The sequence below is a fragment of the Echiichthys vipera genome (genome assembly GCF_963691815.1).
Source record: "Echiichthys vipera genome assembly, chromosome: 4".
NCBI lineage: Eukaryota > Metazoa > Chordata > Actinopteri > Perciformes > Trachinidae > Echiichthys > Echiichthys vipera.
The window spans coordinates 11,821,857-11,841,705 of record NC_139829.1 but is presented as its reverse complement, the minus strand read 5'-3'; the positions used below and the strand labels follow the sequence as shown (position 1 = coordinate 11,841,705).

Below are 19,849 nucleotides of genomic sequence, written 5' to 3'. Positions count from 1 at the left end.
AACGATGGTTATTGGCACTTGGGGCTCAAAGGGTCCAGTGACACCATCGGCTTTGTGAACACCCTCACCAGAGGTTGAATAACTGGATCTCCACGCCAGTTAGTTGGACCAGTCCCAGCCTGGTGAGCTGCGTACATGAACTGATGAAGCCTCTTGGAGGTGAAGGAGAGATGAAACGTCTTCCTAGACAAACAACCAAGTACAGTTGCTTTTGACTGAAATTGCTTTGGGGATAACGATGACCTGGACAAATGAGAACATGCACAGGCCAAAAATCTATAGTAATAATGCTTTTTATTCTCACCCTTGATACTGAATTATTGACCAGCCCTAGGTACATCTCATCTCATCTCATCTTCAACTGCTTATCCGGGGTCGGGTCGTGGGAGCAGCTGCTCTAGCAGAGGACCCCATACTTCACCAGCTACAACTGGGGGATCCTGAGGTGTTCCCAGGCCAGTGTGGAGATATAATCTCTCCACCTGGTCCTGGGTCTTCCCCGAGGCCTCTTCCCAGCTGGACGTGCCTGGAACACCTACCTAGGGAGGCACCCAGGGAGCATCCTTACTAGAGTTGAGGTGGTTCGGGCCCTAGGTACAGTGTAATTGAAATACTAATATTATAAATAGACGTGGTAGTGATCAATATGAAGTTTATAAAGCAATACTGAAGGTGATAAAATATTATTTCCCTGTTCACTGATTTTTGGACACCTGTGCACATTTTTTTGTGTGTCGGGTAAATGTTGGTATTTCCGACAGCCCCTGAATGCAGCATTGGTGTGGTGGGAGAGGCTGGTCTGTTGACTGACTTCGGGACTTCGGCTGCTGCTGTTAGCCGCCTGCTCACAGACAAACTAGCTAACGTTACCGTTTTATCCGAGTTTTAGAGCCATTCAGTCAGTGTTTCAAGACGTCAACAATGTAACTGTCGCTGCACAGCTTTAGCCACAAGAAGATGACCGCCCGCTGCAGATGAATTCAGTGTTATCGGACCAATTTTGTGACCTGAGCACGTCGTGTTTTTTTTTGTAGCTTTAAGTTATAAGATTGACAAGATATACGGCTAAAGTTCCTCCGCAGTGAGAATGGGGGACGCTGAGAGGTAGTTTATTCAGCTGGTTAGCCAGCTCAAATGTGACATGGAAATAAGAATATTTTAACATGGATTCCTGCCTTAAAATAAATAGTTTATTTTGGGCTGTGGTCTGGTTTTAACTGAAGGAGCGGTGGTTGTCTGGCCGTCGTCCTGGCTGCAGCGCTGGCCTAGGAGGCTAACGTTAGCTGCACGCCTGGCTCATCTACCAACTAAGTAAGTGTTTGCACTCATTAACAATTCATTCATGCAGCTTATATCTTTGTTATTTAAGTGCACAACCCGCTTACATGAATTGTTGATGTCGCGGAATTATCATTGCATACTGTTGTTTATATGATAGCTAACTCATATAAGGTCCGAGATGCGTCTATAGGGCTCCTGGTTAATCTATTCAAGCTATTAAAGCTAACGGTTGCACGCATCATGGCCTTGATGAGCTTTTCTGTAAGTATCTGTTATTTCATAATTGACTGGAAATGTCCAGTTTAACTGTGCGTCGCAATTTTTTAAAGTCTTACCACAGTCTTTTAAGTGAGGACTGAACTTGCCATTACAAACAGCTGCATGTATCCTTTTTTAGTTTTCACATTATTCCCAGTCTTGTATTTATGATCCACATTTGAAATATAAAAAAAAAACAAATGAAGAAATGTATAATAATGTAGGAAAATGCACATGTGGATTAAGAAAATAACTTTGAGGACAAACATTAGAATTAAAGACAGATGGACATGTGTTCCAGCAGTTTACAAAGGAGCATAAATGTTTAGGATTATAGTAACATATTTACACAGTTTACATACACTGCATCACAAAGCAAGGCAAGTTTATTTATATAGCACCTTTAAACAACAATGTATAACAAAGTGCTTTACATAAAACATTAAAAGCAATGGAAAGAAACATACGATTATATTGAGATTTAAAATGACTTTCAGATAAAAGAATTACAGATACAGAAAATATTTAGCAGAAAAGATGTGCCATATAACTGGACCTTTGTTCCTAACCGAGAACTGGCCAAGATTTGTTCTGTTGAAGAGACTATGCGGAAGATCAGCAGGCCTAGTTACAAAGAAACTATCAAAGGAAATATGAAATTAATTATTAAGAAATTGAAATATTTCGCGCTCCTGAACATCAGAAGAATATGCGTTTTGGAGCTTTGTCATGAGAGACATTTAGTGTAAAGCCCAGTTCAAAATAATATGAGGTATGTTGCAATACATCCTACGTGTGTTTTAAAGAAGTTAAAAGAATATACGAAATCCATTGTTGTCATAGGTGCCATATCCTCTTTCTCACTTTCTGTGGGAAATGCCAAGACATCCAACAGCATGCTGGATATTAAGTGTTATTTAAGTTTCTCTGCTCAATGACCAATACAAATGTAAGTTGAATCAATAAGTTGATTGACACAAACATAACTGACAACAATTTTTATGAGAAATTAAAAGTTCAAGTCACTTACCAGTACAATGCTAACCTTTTACCATTTTCAGTTCCTTAAATGTAAGATTTGCAGCTTTTCTTGTGTTTTCTGTGGATTGATTTTTTGGGGGGAGGGCTGTGACAATGTCCTCTGGCTCCTTGGGATCGGATAAATTGTGTCACTATACTACACCATCGATGCACTGATTGAATTATTTCATTATATAATTTTAAAAAATGTCTTAGTTGTTGTAGAACTTTGAATAAGGGTGGAAGCAATTAAGATTTTATAAGCGCTGATCAACAGAAAAGATGGATTCATGTCAAAATTATCTAAATTTATTATGAATATGAAACACTATTATTTATTGCATGAGTATACAACACTCCCTCAAGTCAATACTTGGAGGAGGAAACTTAGGCAGTGATTAAAGCCACATTTTTGCTCATCTGGACACTGAAAAAATGTGGACAAATATTTGCTTGCATAGCGTCTCTCATTTCAGCCATAGAAAATTGTGCTCTGTACAGAGCGACCATAGACCGGTGCATGACTTCTCTCACAACTGTCCTTTTTGCTCAAATACAATTTTGTTTTCTTTTCATTTCTTTTATCCCTCTCCTAATTTGAATTGATGTAACTAGACTTTAATCCAAATGACAGTGATGTCGTGAATAGTTTTACTTCTAAAATGTAATTTATGACTTACTTTTAATGTCAGGGTCATACCTCCAAAATGCAAAAAAGATCTAATTTCAGTCATTTCATTTCAAGTTGGTTTCATTTTTAACATTGAGAATTCTTGGTGGACTCGTTACATTTGGATGGCACCACAGCAGTGACGTAGCCCATGTATTCTATCTGCATGATGAATGTGGGAGAAATACAGCACTTATGATTCGGCCTTCAGTTTTGGTATAATACCGTCTTTGAGAGGACGGGAGTAGGGGTGGCCTGAGCAGCTGTTTGGATTATCCTGCCCTGCCTCTGCTGACTACAAAATGTTTACATCTTCTAGTAAGAATTGTATATAGCTTCTTGTACATTTAAACCTAAGTAATTCATGAGAAAATGATACATTTGAAACTTGATGAGCAGCATTAAACAATGTGGTATAACGACTAAATATCTCAATGCTCTGTTTATCATGAAACATCTTTGTATTTCGTTACTTTCACTGAGAGTTGCCCTTTTTTTTGTCAGATTTACATTTTTTTCCAAACGTAAGTTTCTCTGCACTTCAGCTTTATGTAATGCTGGAATTTCGTTTAGTTTATGCAACAGTTGAAAGACCATGTAACCAAGCTGATCACAATGTTTAATTCATCACACTTTGCTAAAAAAAAAGAAGGAAAAAAAAGAAGGAGACCATTATTCTTTTTGCTGAGCTGACATTTTGCATTTATCTGTTGAAGGTTGTGTCTTGTCGATGGCCACCCTGCCAGGCATGGACACTGTGACTGACACATGCCCCGCGGTGCACCAAAATGGGACCGCCCATCGGGATTCTACAGGCGCAAGGCCAGTTGTTGCTGTTCTGAGGCTTCATTTCTACCACAGCAACCAAGGAGCGGCTAACTGCAGCTTCCTCAGCTACCCACCAGGAGACTATGTGGCTGAGGAGCTCTGTATGGATGCAGCCAAGGCGTGCAGTGAGTACTCGAGCCGTTGAAGCCTGCATAATACACCCCCTATTCATGTGTTTTGCTGTAACCGGGGGCATAGGTCCCAAGATAAGGTTATCAAGAGGCCACAGTGAAACCTCTCAGCCAAAAAATCGTTGGTTTGTTCAATATTCTGAATGCTTTACGTGCAGTCTGTTTACTCTGTTTAAGGATAAGCAAAAAATGGATGCTTCGCTTTGTATTTTTTTTTTTTTTTGCAGATGGTCAGTTTAAGAGTCAATAAAAGTATTTTGCAACTAATACACAGAGTCGGGGCCATGCAGGGCGAGGCTAGACTAACCTGCATGTTGTTGGAATCACATGTTGCGTGTTTGATGATAAACCAAACACAACTGACATTTTAGATGTCTTTTATTGACGTTCTGGTCACCAGTGTTGGTACTAGAAACAGATGGGTCCTAAAGCATAATCTATTATGTACTCCTCTGAGTTTCCCTTAAATTAACACAGTTTCTACAGGTGTACTGCAATGTGTTTGTCCAGTGAACATTTATTTAGATCAAGCTATTAACACACAGTAAAGCTAACCTGTACTGTTGTACAGAGCATGTTACATAAGAATGGGGTGTAAGTTTACAGAACATAATGTCGTTTCTCACTCTTTGTCTGCTTTAGGTATATCACCTCTGTACTGCAACCTTTTTGGTCTCTTCCGAGAGCGAGACCGCTTGTGGTTTTCACCCAACCATATCTTCCAGTTTGACGAACTGGCTTCTGAAGATGTGTTTTTCAGAATAAGGTAGCGTACATTATATTGTGCCTGTTAGCCTCTTAAATATGTTTTCCAGATTGACATTTAAATGTCTTTGTGACTGCATTTTCATTATTACCATTTCCCGCAGGTACTACTTCCCTGGCTGGTACAGTGGTGGGGCATCCCGGGCGTATCGATATGGGGTCGCCAAAGGGTCTGAAAGCCCTGTTCATGATGACTTTGTAATGTCATACCTCTTCTCTCAGGTAAGCACTACAGCAGTCAGCCTCCCTCTTAATTAAATAAACTGGTTAAATATTCATCTTTTATAGGTGGGCCAGTTTAACAAAATGTTAAGGTGCATCTTGTAATTGCCCAGTATTGTAGACTAGGCATCAGAAAACAAGCAGCTCATATCTTCGTTAAGTGCAGTGACATCAGCTGATTAGATTGCTGTAAAGGTCACATCTTAAAGTTTTTTTTTTAATGCATTGCCCGAGGATCCTGATGAAGAGAGAGAATAAACAAACGTTGTCCTTGGATGTCTATGGTGAGAAGAATTTCAGATGACAAATTGTAGTCTGCTCTGTAAATACGAGGATTGCCCAAGCATGTAAGTGGCACCATCAGAGAGCTGACACTCTCATAGAATACAGTTATAGCCCTTGTGAGAGGAGCAATTTTAAAACCTGCATGCAAAATATCTGCACCTCAGTGTGCACAAAACTTGAGAGAAGACATTTAACTACCACTCACTATTTTTGTGTGGGTTTATCTATCCAATGGAAGTTCTTGTCCTTGTCTGAAACAATTAAAGAGATTGTTGAGAGTGTTTCTTCATATTGAAAGGGTACAGTCAGCATGCCACTAACCCCTTGTCTTGACCGCAGACATCACTTCAACGGCATGCTTGTGGGCCAACAGTGTTCATCTGACACTGAAGCAAATGCCTATACCAGGAATGGCTGGTCTGCAAATTTTAAACCGACCGCCAACAAGGTAGACAATGACAGACAGTGAAATTGTAGGTTACAGTTTGCCTGTGAATAAACACTGCAGCTCCTCAGTGGTCCTGTGTCTTTATTCCTGGGGAAAGGTGAAGAGAGCATCTATGGGATTAAACCAGAGCAGACTGTGATAAACTCTGGCTCTGGCTACGTTGGAAAATGTGAATAAATATATTTATTCAGCCTTTTTATTGGGTATCGACCTCGCCTCTACGCAAGTAATGTCGAAAAAATAAGCTTGAAGCATAAATAAACATTTTAGTTCATGTTTACAGCTGTGGGAGTTGGTGCAGACAGATCAATTAAATAAAATGATGTTTCCGTTGCGTGAGACCTGTGAGAGAAAAATTGCCCATGGTCTAGAGACACAGGGTGAGGCTTGATTACTGACAGTGCAAAGCAGAAACCTGCCGTGGATCCTTAAGACTTTGGAAACTCTCAGCTTTAGTGTGTCCATTGCAATATCAAAAGCAAATATTTGGGAAGAAGATGTCTCTTTCCCAATATATTCTGTCTTCTTCAAGCCCTTTGTTTCCTACTGAAGATGTACATTTTTTTTCTTCAAAAAAAGACAAAAAGTGCATGTTTTTGAGACACAATCTTCCATTGTGAATTACAACTACTAAGATTTTATGGCACCAGGATGGTCTTTGTGTAATTCACTAAAAATAAAGGAAGACATCACCCAGTGCAGCATGTGGCTCATTTATGTAGATTCTAGACACAGTTGCCCCACGGCTACCGAACAATGGATGTCACAATGGCTCACAGTACTACTACTTTATTAATGCCTTCAAGGTTCCCTCTAGTTTTGTGTGTTTGAATGAAGTACACTTTCAAGTTTGCTGTGTAGTGTTTCTCCGAACAGCACTAACTACAGTAAATGTTTCTGTATCATCAGTGTCCTGCATGCCTTCAGCCAAGAAATTATTTGTATAAAACACATTGCAATAGGAACTGTATGTGTAGAAAAGTATAGGTGAATCCAGGTAACTCCAGCCAGTATCATGACTCGAGCTGAACTCTTGATTTAACTGAAGGATTATGAGGAATTATGTTTGTGGAAATCTGCCCTGTTGGCTCGGGATAAGCCTGAAGGGGAGAAGGGAAGCCTTACTACAGAGTCATTTGAGGGTGTAGCACATTGTGTGTTTGCAGCCATTAAACCATCACACATGCTTGCATTGACACCGGACAGATGTGTTTTTTCTCTGTGAAGGATATGTTGAATTCCTTGCAGTCTAATCTAGAGCTGTTATGACTTGCAAAGGGAAGTATGCATTCGCCAGTTGGAGGTTAAATAAGCTTTTGTTTTCACAAGGACAACTATAGATGATACAATCATTTGATTAAATTCTACAGTATGCAAGCTTGTTGGTTCACTTAACATGAGCACAAGGTCATACACATATTTTACCAAAATACAGACTAACACAGACATATCTGTACACGTGCGTGCATTGTGTGTCAAATGGTTTCCCCTGTGGAAGTAATAATGACTGTGGTACTTTCTGTGTGCAGTGGAGGAATGACTTTGTCAATGGCTTGGTGAGGATCCCCAACACCCATGAGACTCAGGAAGAGTGCCTCGGTATGGCTGTACTCGATATGACAAGAACAGCCAAGGAGAGACAAATGTCACCGCTGGACATCTACCACACAATAAGGTACTGGTGAAAAACCAAGGCTGCCTCTGATCTGATTCCCTGGGAATTATCTGAAATAAATACCTGCTAAGCACTTATTCATGTATTGGTGTAACTGATGTCAAGAAAATGCAAAATAAGTAATTTTAACACCTATTTCTCCAAAACAAGCCTTGTTTACCAAACTTCTCCAACACATCAATAGCTGTTGTCTTGACAAAAGCAGCTGTACAAACACATGAAAATAGTGTGAAATTAGAGTGACTTCATTTTCTGCTCACAATTCCATTACTCCACTAGATCTTCACGTAGAAAATAGTTGTTTGATTTTATATTAATGTTCTGAATATCCAGCGCAGTTATTTTAAACAATAGGATTTATGCTGATACATAAACATGTTTCTCTCTTGCTACACGTAGCTACAAGTCTTTCTTGCCAAAGGACATGAGGGCTCAGATCCAGGACTGTAACTTCTTGACACGCAAGCGAATCCGATTCCGCTTCAAACGCTTCATCCAGCAGTTCAGTCAGTGTCGGACCACAGCGCGAGACCTCAAGCTAAAGTACCTCATCTGCATGGAGGCCCTGGAGAACGCCTTCTACACCGAGACCTTCCAGGTCCGAGATCCGTCTAATGGACAGCTCATCACCCTGGTGGTAGCAGACTGTGGCATCCAGTGGTGCCGAGAGAAACTGAAAGATTCTGACCAGGTTGGTATCATGAGTGCTGTCAGTAAGTGTAACGGGTTGGTCTAATGTTTTTACTACTAGGGCTGTCAATCGATTAAAATATTGAATGGCGATTAATTGCATGATTTTCCATAGTTAACTTGTGATTAATCGCACATCTTTGAAATTACTTGATCCTCCAGTGATGGGCTTTATAGCTGCATTGTTACCGTAGATACTGTGACCTAGTAGCCTATTAAATATAGAATATCATAATAACTAAATAAATACAAATAATATGTACAGCTTAATCCCTTAAAATAATGATGACTCAAAGTATGTATTATATGTATACAAGATTTTCCTGTAGACATACTTAAACTCAGACTAGCTCAATTTATGTAACATACAAGAGACGTATGTTACATAATATATTGTTCTGTTTTTGCCATGTGATACATTTGACATGTTGGACATACAAACAAGTGCAATACTGGAGGCCTTTCGTTCCCATATCACCAACTTAAAAAGCAACAAATGGACATCAGTACACAGGTCATATTTCCCTAAGAACCTATATGTCACCCAAAAGGAAATAAGAGAATTGATAGCTAAGGGAGGTGGAGACAACAAACAGAAACACAGAATTGTTTCCTCAAGCATTGGCAGTATTTCAGAATTAAAAACACAGGCTATGTTCAATATAATGTGGGAGTATGTCATCTAATGCAGTGGTATTTTGTGTGTGTATTTAAAAGTGTTGTTGCAATACTGACTGTACATGTTGGTGGGGTAAATTCTTTGTTGGTTTGGTCCGTTTTAAGGTATTGCTGCTAATATTATTACAGAAGTTGTTTCTTATGTTGTTGTCCAGGAGCTGCAGACCTTGTGTGACTTCCCTGATGTCACTGACATCAGCATCAAACAGGCCAGCAAGGAGGGTGCTGCTGAGAGTCGGGTGGTCACCATAAACAAACAAGACGGCAAGAATCTGGTAATTTCCCTTAAACTGTTGTAACCAGGAAAATAACCTATTTTTGGACCACAGCCTTTTTCAGTGACACGGGTTTGCTATCTCAGAGAGGCAGAGATTAAGAAGCATTTGGTTTCCTAACCTCCAACTAACAATGCAACAACAGCTATAGCTTTGCAGAGAGTCTGAGGGCGCACTCACACTTTCCATCCGTACCGTGCCCAAGCACGGCTAAAGTCTAGTTCGTTTGACCAGTGTTCGGAAGAGGTGGGCTTTTGTTAAGCACGTTTGCACATGTACGAGCACGAGGCCTATAGCGGTTCTGACGTCATTTTATGTGCGCCTGGTCGGACATAGACAAAAGAAGGACGGACCATGCAATGGCAGCGAAAGGTTCACGTTGGTGTGATGCACAAAGCCAAAAACGTTACAATGTTTTCTGCACTGCTTTCCATTATGTGGCCAAAAGACCGCACGCTTTTTTAAACAAAGCGACGCATCGCAATGACGTCAATCAATGCGTGTGACCTGTTACAGCGTGGGTTAGGTACAAATGGACAGTGTGAGTGAGCCCTAAAAGGGTTTTTTGTATATTGCAGGAGCTGGAGTTCCCCTGCTTGCCTGAAGCCCTCTCCTTTGTGTCCCTCATTGATGGCTACTATCGGCTGACGACAGACGCACATCACTACCTTTGTAAAGAAGTAGCTCCTCCCAGGCTTGTGGAGGCCGTCACTTCCCATTGCCACGGCCCCATCTCGTATGTGAACGACAACAAAGCTTCATTTATATTTTACCAACAGCAAGAACTGTTACTTTAAACAATAACAAGTTTGAATGAATAATAAAAATAGTTTTATTTATTGAGTGCAGCCTTATCTTAAACTTTGCTATAGGAATGACTTGTTATGCTAATATTTGGTGTCTTCAATTCCTCACTTATCTGACAAGTTAACAGATGACTCGTGATTAATTGTGGATGCATTTGGGCCAGGCACAAAAAACAAGTGTAGGCAGAATATTCCTCGGGTGGTTATTATTCATGACATATCTTTGTAGCTAAAACTGTATTTCTCTGCATAGATGCTGGTAAATAACCTGCTCTGACTGATGGGCACTTTGTTTTTGTTTCTGTTGCAGAATGGAGTTTGCCATCAACCTGCTTCAGAGGTGTGGAAACAAACGGGGGTTGTACATTTTGAGATGTAGCCCTAAAGACTTCAACAAGTATTTTCTGACTTTCCCTGTTGAGGTAGGTGACATTCACCCATCAGTACATTTCACTATTTAAAAATTGAAATACGGTAAATATTTATCCTGTTGTGGTTTGCCCAAATCTAAGAGGTTTTTTAAACTTTATTTGTTCTGTTTTTTCAAAAATCCATCAAACTTCTCAGATGCATCAGTGCTTAATGTAATTTTTAATGTTTTGACAAACAACACTTGGCCTAAATAAAATAATAAATGTAATTAAAATCAGTAAATATGTGATCTAAGGATAAGTTTACAAGACTATGGCCATGCTCAGACTGTATCATTAGCAATATGTCCAAAAACACATCCTCCTGATTGGCATCAACTCAGAGGGTGGTCGCTCAGTTTACTGTAATACTAAGCAGCACAAGGATAGAATTCCTTGTAGCATTGCATGGTGTACAGTTGTACACACTGGATATTGTTTTTTTTATTTACAAAACAATAATAACAGAATGTTTGTTGTACAATTGTGCCAATTAGTGCAAACGATAGTGCAGCGTCTTTGTGTTTGTATGAAATACAAAGCTGGACTCCCTGTTTTGTATTTCATCTTGTTACTTGTAACGTAGCAGCACACTACAGCAACACAGTAGCTTGAGTACTTTTGATCCGGTACTATTGTGATTTTAAACATAGCTCAAGAATCTGACGTCCAAGTTCTGAAAACTCGACTGTGTTTGGTCGTACAGGTTTGCTATAAAGCTGCACTATATAAGGCTACATGTACAGCAATGTGTTGTCTTTAAAAAAAGCTTCTTGTTTTATTTCACAAATGATATGTATCTGCCCTCCCCTTTGTGTCTGCTACTGTAGGTGTATGATTCTGTTGAATACAAGCACTGCCAGATAACCAGGTCTGCCAGCGGGGAGTTTAACCTCAGTGGAACCAAAAGAAACTTTAGCAACTTGCAGGAGCTTCTCAGCTGCTATCAAAAGGAAACAGTGCGCTCGGACAGTGTCCTTTTTCAATTCAGCAAGTGCTTTCCACCTAAAACCAAAGGTAAAACTAACTGATTCTGGATTTATTTTGTTTGTTTTTGAGAGACTAGTGAACATTAGCAGTGAATGTACTGTGATCTAATCATTAAATGCTGTTAAAATTAAATTGAAATATAGGCGGCTAAAGCTGATGGGATGGATGGGAGAGAGGGAGGAAGGTAGTTCATCTGCTGAATGCAGCATTTTGGACCAACTGCCCTCCACAAGTTAACCCTCATGTAGACTACTTAAGGACTACATGAAGGGACCGCTTTCAAGTTTGGAAACTACCAGTCTTTTTCTTGAAAATGATTTTCTATCAGATTGTTTTCTTTTCTCTTCACCAACAGAAAAATCCTGCCTCCTCGTGTGCAGGAGCAACAAGGGCTCCGAAGTGCCTTTATCTCCGTCTCTACATCGTCACATCAGTCAGATGGTGTTTCACAAGATCAGAAAAGAGGATCTGGAATTTGTTAGTGTACTTTCCATGTTCAGGACTGTCCTATGAACCTCTATCCTATTATGTACGTTTTATTAACACATCATGCTTTGAACTAAAACGATGGTCTTCCTTTTAGATGGAGAGTCTAGGCCAAGGGACATTTACCAAGATCTTCAAAGGGGTCCGCAAGGAACTGGGAGATTATGGACTCGTGCACCAAACCGAAGTTGTCATGAAAGTCTTGGACCAGGCACACAGGAACTACTCTGAGGTCTGTGGCTTTTAAAGCTTTGCAAACTGTTTTGTTTGAAGGGACACTTGGTTTTACAGCCACAAATAGGTTATTGGTAGAAACACAAAAAAGGTAATATTGAAGGTTAGAGCAGATTCACTTATAGTGCATTTAGGCTGAGAAATTGCCATCTGCTGGTTGGTAGCTGATCATTTATTTTACCTTCATTTCTAGCTCTTTTCCGGATGTAGTTTATTTTAGCTTGTGGCAGATCACATTAGTGTAGAGCTAAAATGATTTATGGAATAATGGATTTAACCAGATTACTCATTCAAGTCATTTTGTCAAACATGTAAACATTCAAACACATTTGAGCTTCTCAAATTTTAGGATTTCCTGCTTTTTGTTGTAACATTTAACTAAAAGTTTTTACATAATATTATATAGTTATAGACATTTTTCACTATTTTCTGAAATGTATAGATGAAACCATTAATTGAGAACAGATTAAAGGATAGGTTCAAAACAGGATTTTCTTGCTGTAATCATTTCTCCTGTTCATGCTGGCTGTTAGGAAATCCCTTATAATGAGCTTCCAATGGGGCACAAAATCCAAAGCCCTCGCTTTGAAGTTTTAGAAGTTGATATAAGGCGTCAGCACTCTGATTTAGACAAATCAAGCAGATGTTGTTTTTTTTATGCAAATTCCCTCCTTTTTGTAGACCTGAAAAAATGTGAACATCTCCTTCAATTGAAAATGATGGTTTGTTGTTGTGGGTGTACCTTTTTGTCTATCATGGGCACATAAATCATTTGTTTGTTCTCTTGTCCTACAGTCGTTCTTTGAGGCTGCCAGCATGATGAGCCAGTTGTCCCATAAGCACCTGATCCTTAACTACGGTGTGTGTGTCTGTGGAGAAGAAAGTAAGTCTGACTTTGAGGCACACCCTCAACTAGCAATACTGTCTGTCCTCATTTGTCCTTACAGTGAGAAGATAAAAGAACGTTCTTATACCCATTGGTTTGACAAACATTATGAGCTTATTTCATTATGGTCTAATGATGTCAAGAGTTCCCTTCTTCACTGTAATCTTGACTAGAGTCTATAAGCTCGAGGCTCAAAGCAGTGATTAAACCATGGGTACGGTGGGCTATTCTTAGGAGGATTACAATACCCTGCCCCAGAATCTTTTACCTGCCCCGATCTCTCTTCACCTCTCAGGACTTCTGCTGTTACTGTAGACATCTGTTTAGGCTGTCATACACATGCCTGTGTTGCTTTCTGTCTTTATTATCACAGTTGGCATTGACTAAATGGAAATTTTAATATGATTTGTTAAGTAAAATCTACCCTGAAAAAAATTCAAACGATTGACAGATTTGGTTAATTATCTGAACTTGACCCATAATGATGCAATACATTTCCAGTTTAATTTCATTAGAACATTTTACAACACTTTAACACCCAAGTCAAATGTCTTTGGATGACAATAGACAAATATAATCAACTCAGCATGCCACAATAATAACGTGTATAACGTTGATGTGGCTGTGAACCTGCCTAACACATATTCTATCACATTTTCACTATATATCAATCTACCTCATTGCCCATTTGCACCTGTCAAACATGTACATATAGTATTTATTGTGTTTTGTTTGTTTGTTGTTTTATGTTGGGTTCATAACTTATTCATCTCTTTATTCTTAGTCACTCTTTTCTTTCTTTTTGTCGTTATGCAATGTCTGCTCTATGTGCCTTACCCTTTGAGATAAATAAAGTTTTCTTAAATCTTGAATTTTTAAACAACAACAATGTTGCTGAAAGTCACTAAAACAAAATCACCAACTTAAATAATAACTGAGGCACATTGAGTTATGGTACACCAAATAAATAAATAAATACCTAAAACACAAATTGATGCTTTATCTCAGTGGTAGGTGGAACCATATCCTTGTCTCTCAGGTGTTCTTGATAAAGACACTTAAATATGTCTCTCTTCTTGCAGGGGGCTTTGTTTAACATCATTTGCAAAGTGGCTCATAAGGTTAATGACATGTAATTCATATTATCAATTGGGTTGTAAATACTAATTTTTTTCTTTCAGATATCATGGTGCAGGAGTATGTGAAGTTCGGTTCGCTGGACACCTACCTGAAGAAGAACAAGAACTCAATAAACATCCTGTGGAAGCTGGAGGTGGCTAAGCAGCTGGCATGGGCCATGAACTTCCTGGTAGGAATCTCTGTGGAGTGCCAGATTATTGAGAAGTATTAATGAATATCAGTTTGTGTGTTGCCTGACTGCATTATTTTGGTAATAAATCGTGGGGGGGGGGGGGGCGTAAATAAATTGTAGAAAGAAACTAATAGGAGAGGCATTGACTAATTATTTTCTCAGTGTTGGATAGAGACAGATTCAGCTTTCCCTTTCCTGAACCTGCAGGAAGAAAAGCACCTTGTCCACGGGAACGTCTGTGCTAAAAACGTTCTTCTGATCAGAGAGGATGACTGGAAGATTGGGAACCCCCCCTTCATCAAACTGAGTGACCCTGGCATCAGCATCACTGTTCTGCCTAAAGAAAGTGAGTTTATGTCTGTCCTCATCCCCTGTATGTAATACACCTCTTTAATCACGAGAGGGCGCCTGTTTAAAAAGGTTGTGATTCCAATAAGATATTTCATTGTTAAATTCATATTTCACTGGAAATGGTGCATTAAGTGCATAAAAATTAAGGATTTACTAACAGTGCTGGGTTAAATATTTGTCTGTGATCAGTCCTGATTGAGAGGATCCCTTGGCTGTCCCCTGAGTGTGTTGAGGATCCTACCAACCTAAGCCTGGCTGCAGACAAGTGGAGCTTTGGCACCACGTTATGGGAGATCTGCAGTGGTGGGGAGAAACCTTTAGCAACGCTGGACAACTCTAAGGTAGGGCTGGGTGGTGTGACCTAAAATATATACTCTATCAAGGTAGATGTTTAATATTGGATGATTTTTGTCTCAGTATTAATTTGATCAAAGCACATGTAAAGTATTTGAGAATACAGTGTGTCCATTATGCATCATACACTTCTCTCACCCTTCATTTTGTCTCACAGAAAACCCTGTTCTACGAGGACCACCACCAGCTTCCTGCGCCAAAGTGGACCGAACTGGCTAATCTGATAACCAGTTGCATGGACTATGAGCCCACGTTCAGGCCTACATTTCGTGCAGTTATCCGTGACCTCCACAGCCTCTTCACACCAGGTTGGTGTATACACCCTAATGGTGTCACAATAGGGAATTTAGGTCACACCAGTGTGGAATTTCAAATGTCTTCAGACACACACACCCTCATGACAGACAAGTTTATCATTGTTTCTTCAGAAACATGTCAGTGAAAAGGGAGTCCCAGCTAAAAGTTAGATGAGAAAATCAATTTCATCTATGTGATTAATTCATAGATTGGTCTAAGACCCGATTAGCCCATTAGATGTTGATTTACTTAATTTCTAAGTCGTCCTTTTATCTTTTGGATGTACATGATTTTTCTCTTTGTGTCCCCAGACTATGAGTTGATCGTGGACAGTGACATTCTGCCAAACAGGACTGTGGGCTCCGGGTGGTCCAATGGGGGCTTCGAGAGTAAGGAGCCGGCTCAGTTTGAAGAGAGGCACCTCATATTCCTACAGCAGCTGGGCAAGGTATGCAGATGTGTGCCGCAAATGAACCCGTGTTAAGACGTGTGACCACTTCTACTCTTGAAATAAATTTTAGTTTTGCATATGTTCTCTTGTACTTTTACTCTTGAATATGGGCCACATGATACTGGGAGAACTGAGAATAACAACTCGTCACTTTGAATTGAGGTTTTCTAACAGAAAAAAGATCATATTAAAGATTTTTTTAATATGGTGCTTCCATTGCTATGTGCGTGCGTGCGTGCGTGCGTGCGTGCGTGCGTGCGTTTGTTTTCTTTCTAAGTAAGAAATAGTGTAAAATAAAAAATCATTCTGTGAGTAAAGAACTGAGGTTCTTCTCTTTAAGGGAAACTTTGGCAGCGTGGAGATGTGCCGATATGACCCGCTTCAGGACAACACGGGGGAAGTCGTAGCTGTGAAGAAACTACAGCACAGCACAGCAGAGCACATACGAGACTTTGAGCGAGAGATCGAGATCCTGAAATCTCTGCAGCATGAGAACATCGTCAAGTACAAAGGCGTTTGCTACAGTGCAGGTACAGCTGACCTTTAATGAGTACCTTCATTCACCCTAATGTTACAGAACTGAAAATGTCATTTCAGAGGAGAATTTTAAAATTCTTGCTGAAAACATCCTCTACACTTTTCTTGTCAGGTTTGCCACTCTGTTATAACATTAGTGCATTTACTGGAACAACACCACAATACTTATATATAATATAAACCAGCCATAATGAACAGTATGTATCTATCACATAGATATAATTCATCAATGATACACCGAACATGGTAGATGCTTCTTTGGTTGTTGATGGACATCTACAAAATATAGCGTCATTGCAGCAAGTTATATCAAACAATTACAACAGCGTAAGCCTTATTGTTCGTAAATGAGGACAGTACACTTTGAGATGCTGATCAATCGGTCAAGTTGCAAGGTGATTTTTTTGGCTTCCCTCAGGACGACGAAATCTCCGTCTCGTTATGGAATATCTGCCCTTTGGAAGTCTTCGAGATTACCTCATGAAAAACAAGGAGAGGATCGATCACAAGAAGATTGTGCATTACACTTCGCAGATCTGCAAGGTACTTCTCTCTGGTCCAGCTTTGTCACATGCTTTCTGGAGCTGCTGGACAGTTAAACTACAGATATAAAACTATGTTGTTGTCTTTTCTGTGTGTTCGCAGGGTATGGAGTACCTGTCAAGTAAGCGATATATCCACAGAGACCTGGCAACACGAAATATCCTTGTTGAGAGTGAGCTGAGGGTGAAGATCGGAGATTTCGGCCTCACCAAAGTTCTGCCACAAGACAAAGAGTACTACATGGTCAAAGAGCCAGGAGAAAGTCCCATATTCTGGTCTGACTCCACTGTTATTTTTTATCTTTTTTAGTATTTTCATTCTTCACCGTCCTCATGATGCTGTAGGGTGCTGCTACTGAAGAAGTGTGATTTTATTTAAGAAATTTAAATCAGCTTTTTGTAGGGCTTTGACACTATTTCCTGTTATAGTTGATACATAATTCATGAATGTCAATCCAAGCTAGGAATTCTTGCCCATTATTTTGTTTTTGCTTGTTTTGAAACTGTGATACCTGTCCTAGTGTTGACTTGTGCACTCACAACCTTCTTGAGGGGAGCAGGATAGGGGCCGACGCTCACCCAGTGTGTTATATTTTAGGTATGCCCCTGAGTCACTGACGGAGAGCAAGTTCTCTGTGGCGTCGGATGTCTGGAGCTTTGGAGTGGTGCTTTACGAGCTCTTTACCCACAGCGACAAGAACATCAGCCCTCCTGCAGTAAGTGATAACGTACACTCCCACACACGCATGCTTGCATGCACTGGGTTTTTCACTGCCTCTTCAACTTATAGATTTATAGTCAATACTTTGACTAAGTGGAAAACAGTAATAAAAGGTGTGAAAGATTTGTTTCAGTAATTTAAAGTGCTAATATTGTTTTAAAATTCATTTTGAGCAATATTAGTGGTTAAAAAATGCCATGTTTGATGCGTTCAGCGCTCCGCCCCGAGCTAATCAGTGTTAGCTATTTGGGGCTATTAGCATTTTTCATTTTCGCTGGTGTTACACTTTAACTTGTACTATGAATTAATTGGGGGGAAAATCATTTTTGTTATCTGTGAGATCTTCTTATCTTTTGTGAATTAAATAGATGTCTAAATCTGTTTTTGTCTTGGCTGTCACCATTCTTCTCCTCAGGTTTTTATGTCCATGATGGGCAATGACAAGCAGGGACAGCTGATCGTTTATCACCTCAATGAGCTCCTGAAATCAGGCAGCCGGCTGCCTCAGCCTCTGGGGTGTCCCACAGAGGTAGGAACGAGCACTGCTGTTTTCTCTTTGACTAGATCCACTTGTTTCAAATACTGCAACAACATGCTTGGGGGGACCATGCCTTTTTCCTTCTTTCTGTAAAGCAACTCCAGCTCAACCTGTTTTATGAACGCAGTCTCAAAATGTTTAAAGTTTTACCTGTTGTGGGGGCAGCCCAGTAGCTGAAAGGTTGAAGCACCAAATAACTGCAACGCCAACATTTCAACTCCCAACCAGGAAACCTTTGTTACCCAATTTCTTCTCTTTCCTTGTGTTCCCTGTCTCAAACACTAGGCACTGATAATTATATTTCTTCCTTCTTTCTCTCAGATAAACGAGATCATGGAGGAATGCTGGGACAACGACCCCGGCTTGCGTCCTTCTTTCAAGGAGCTTGCCCTGCGCATCGACCTGTTCAGGGACAGTAAAGAGTTCTAGACAGAAAAATCACCCAAAGTGCTCCTCTTCAACCGAGTTGCTCTTAACATTGTTGCACTGTTTGTGACAAAGGCCAAAGCAAGGTCCTTCTGCTGAGTGCCAGCATGTGGCAAAGCAGCTTGTGACTGGAAGTGTGTTGGTTTGAAACTAGAACCAGCTCAAAAGCTACTGCCAAGGTGCCTTTACGCAAGGCACTCTACCCCCCATTTCTATAGTGGAGCGGCATAGTGGATAGAAGCAGAATGTAAATTAAGGCTTGGATGCAAAGAACTGTTAAAGGTGCTGTTGGTTAAACTTCCTGGATGTTTTAAAAGAAGAACTCAAGAGTTCATAGAGACTGTGAGTAAACTATTGCCAGGCCTAAAGCTAGAGATGCTTGTGTCAAACAAGTTCTGAGTGAGTGAGTTTTATGTCCATTCAAACAGCTAGCAGGGCTAGCTCTCACCATCCCCTTTTCCCCTCACATGAAGACGAATAGTCTTATAGAGCTGAGTGTTTTCTATGTATGTGTGTAAATAGTATATTTGTGTACATATGACCAGACAAATTTTATAATTTTATAAGACGAAAATATAGCAAATACTATATTTGAACTGCCAGAAAGATGTCAGTATAAATGAAGTACATATAAAGGTGATTTAAAAATCTTTTATCGTTTAATTTGTTCATTGTGGGAGGAGGTGTGAAAATTAAAGAACACTATCTGTTTTGCAAATTCTTGAATCCCCTTATTTCACCAAAACATGCCGAGAAGCTCAAAAACAAAATACAGTATTGAGATTTAAAAAATCAATGTAGAGGATGAGTCTCAAATAGAAACATATTTTCTCAATACACATTCAAATTCGAAGCATATCAGACTGTTTTATTTTGTTGATTAAGACTAGAAAAGGTTGTAAAGAGGCATCTTCAGTCTGGCGTCCTTAAATAGGGTGCAGACAAAGACTTCAGGCAGTCGTCAAAATGTAATAATTTGATTTCAGGTTATACAGATGTGTATACTGTACCTCAAGCTGTCGTCCAAGTAGCAGCGTAGTGCAGGGGGAAACCAATTTTAGTCTGTAGATCTGGGCACTGATTCTGTAATATATGTACTAAACACACCTCATGTAACTGCAGTACAATACTGGGGTTCTTGCAATATATGTAATATTACTTTATACTCCTACTCGACCAAATTTCCGTCCAAAGTATTGCACTTTTGTACTTGTTTGTTCCACCTAGAAAAGGGAAGAAAAGATAACTGTCGTTCCATGTCAAAAGTTATTGAATTATTAAT

General features: G+C 39.8%; 1 protein-coding gene across 1 annotated transcript; it reads left to right on the top strand.

Annotated features, from left to right (window-relative positions):
• The first annotated feature begins 842 nt into the window (after positions 1-842).
• On the top strand, positions 843-19,265 carry jak2b (Janus kinase 2b). Its single transcript, XM_083913069.1, has 25 exons — positions 843-1,104; positions 1,224-1,311; positions 3,946-4,182; positions 4,831-4,954; positions 5,058-5,175; positions 7,438-7,583; positions 7,983-8,274; positions 9,107-9,226; positions 9,805-9,962; positions 10,343-10,454; positions 11,273-11,459; positions 11,788-11,909; positions 12,016-12,150; positions 12,948-13,035; positions 14,220-14,347; positions 14,558-14,696; positions 14,891-15,042; positions 15,213-15,363; positions 15,664-15,800; positions 16,144-16,333; positions 16,759-16,883; positions 16,986-17,158; positions 17,481-17,598; positions 18,019-18,132; positions 18,463-19,265. Exons 3-25 carry the CDS (start codon positions 3,960-3,962, stop codon positions 18,568-18,570), a joined length of 3,360 nt encoding a protein of 1,119 aa, XP_083769195.1. The 5' UTR covers positions 843-1,104; positions 1,224-1,311; positions 3,946-3,959; the 3' UTR covers positions 18,571-19,265.
• The last annotated feature ends 584 nt before the right edge of the window (positions 19,266-19,849 follow it).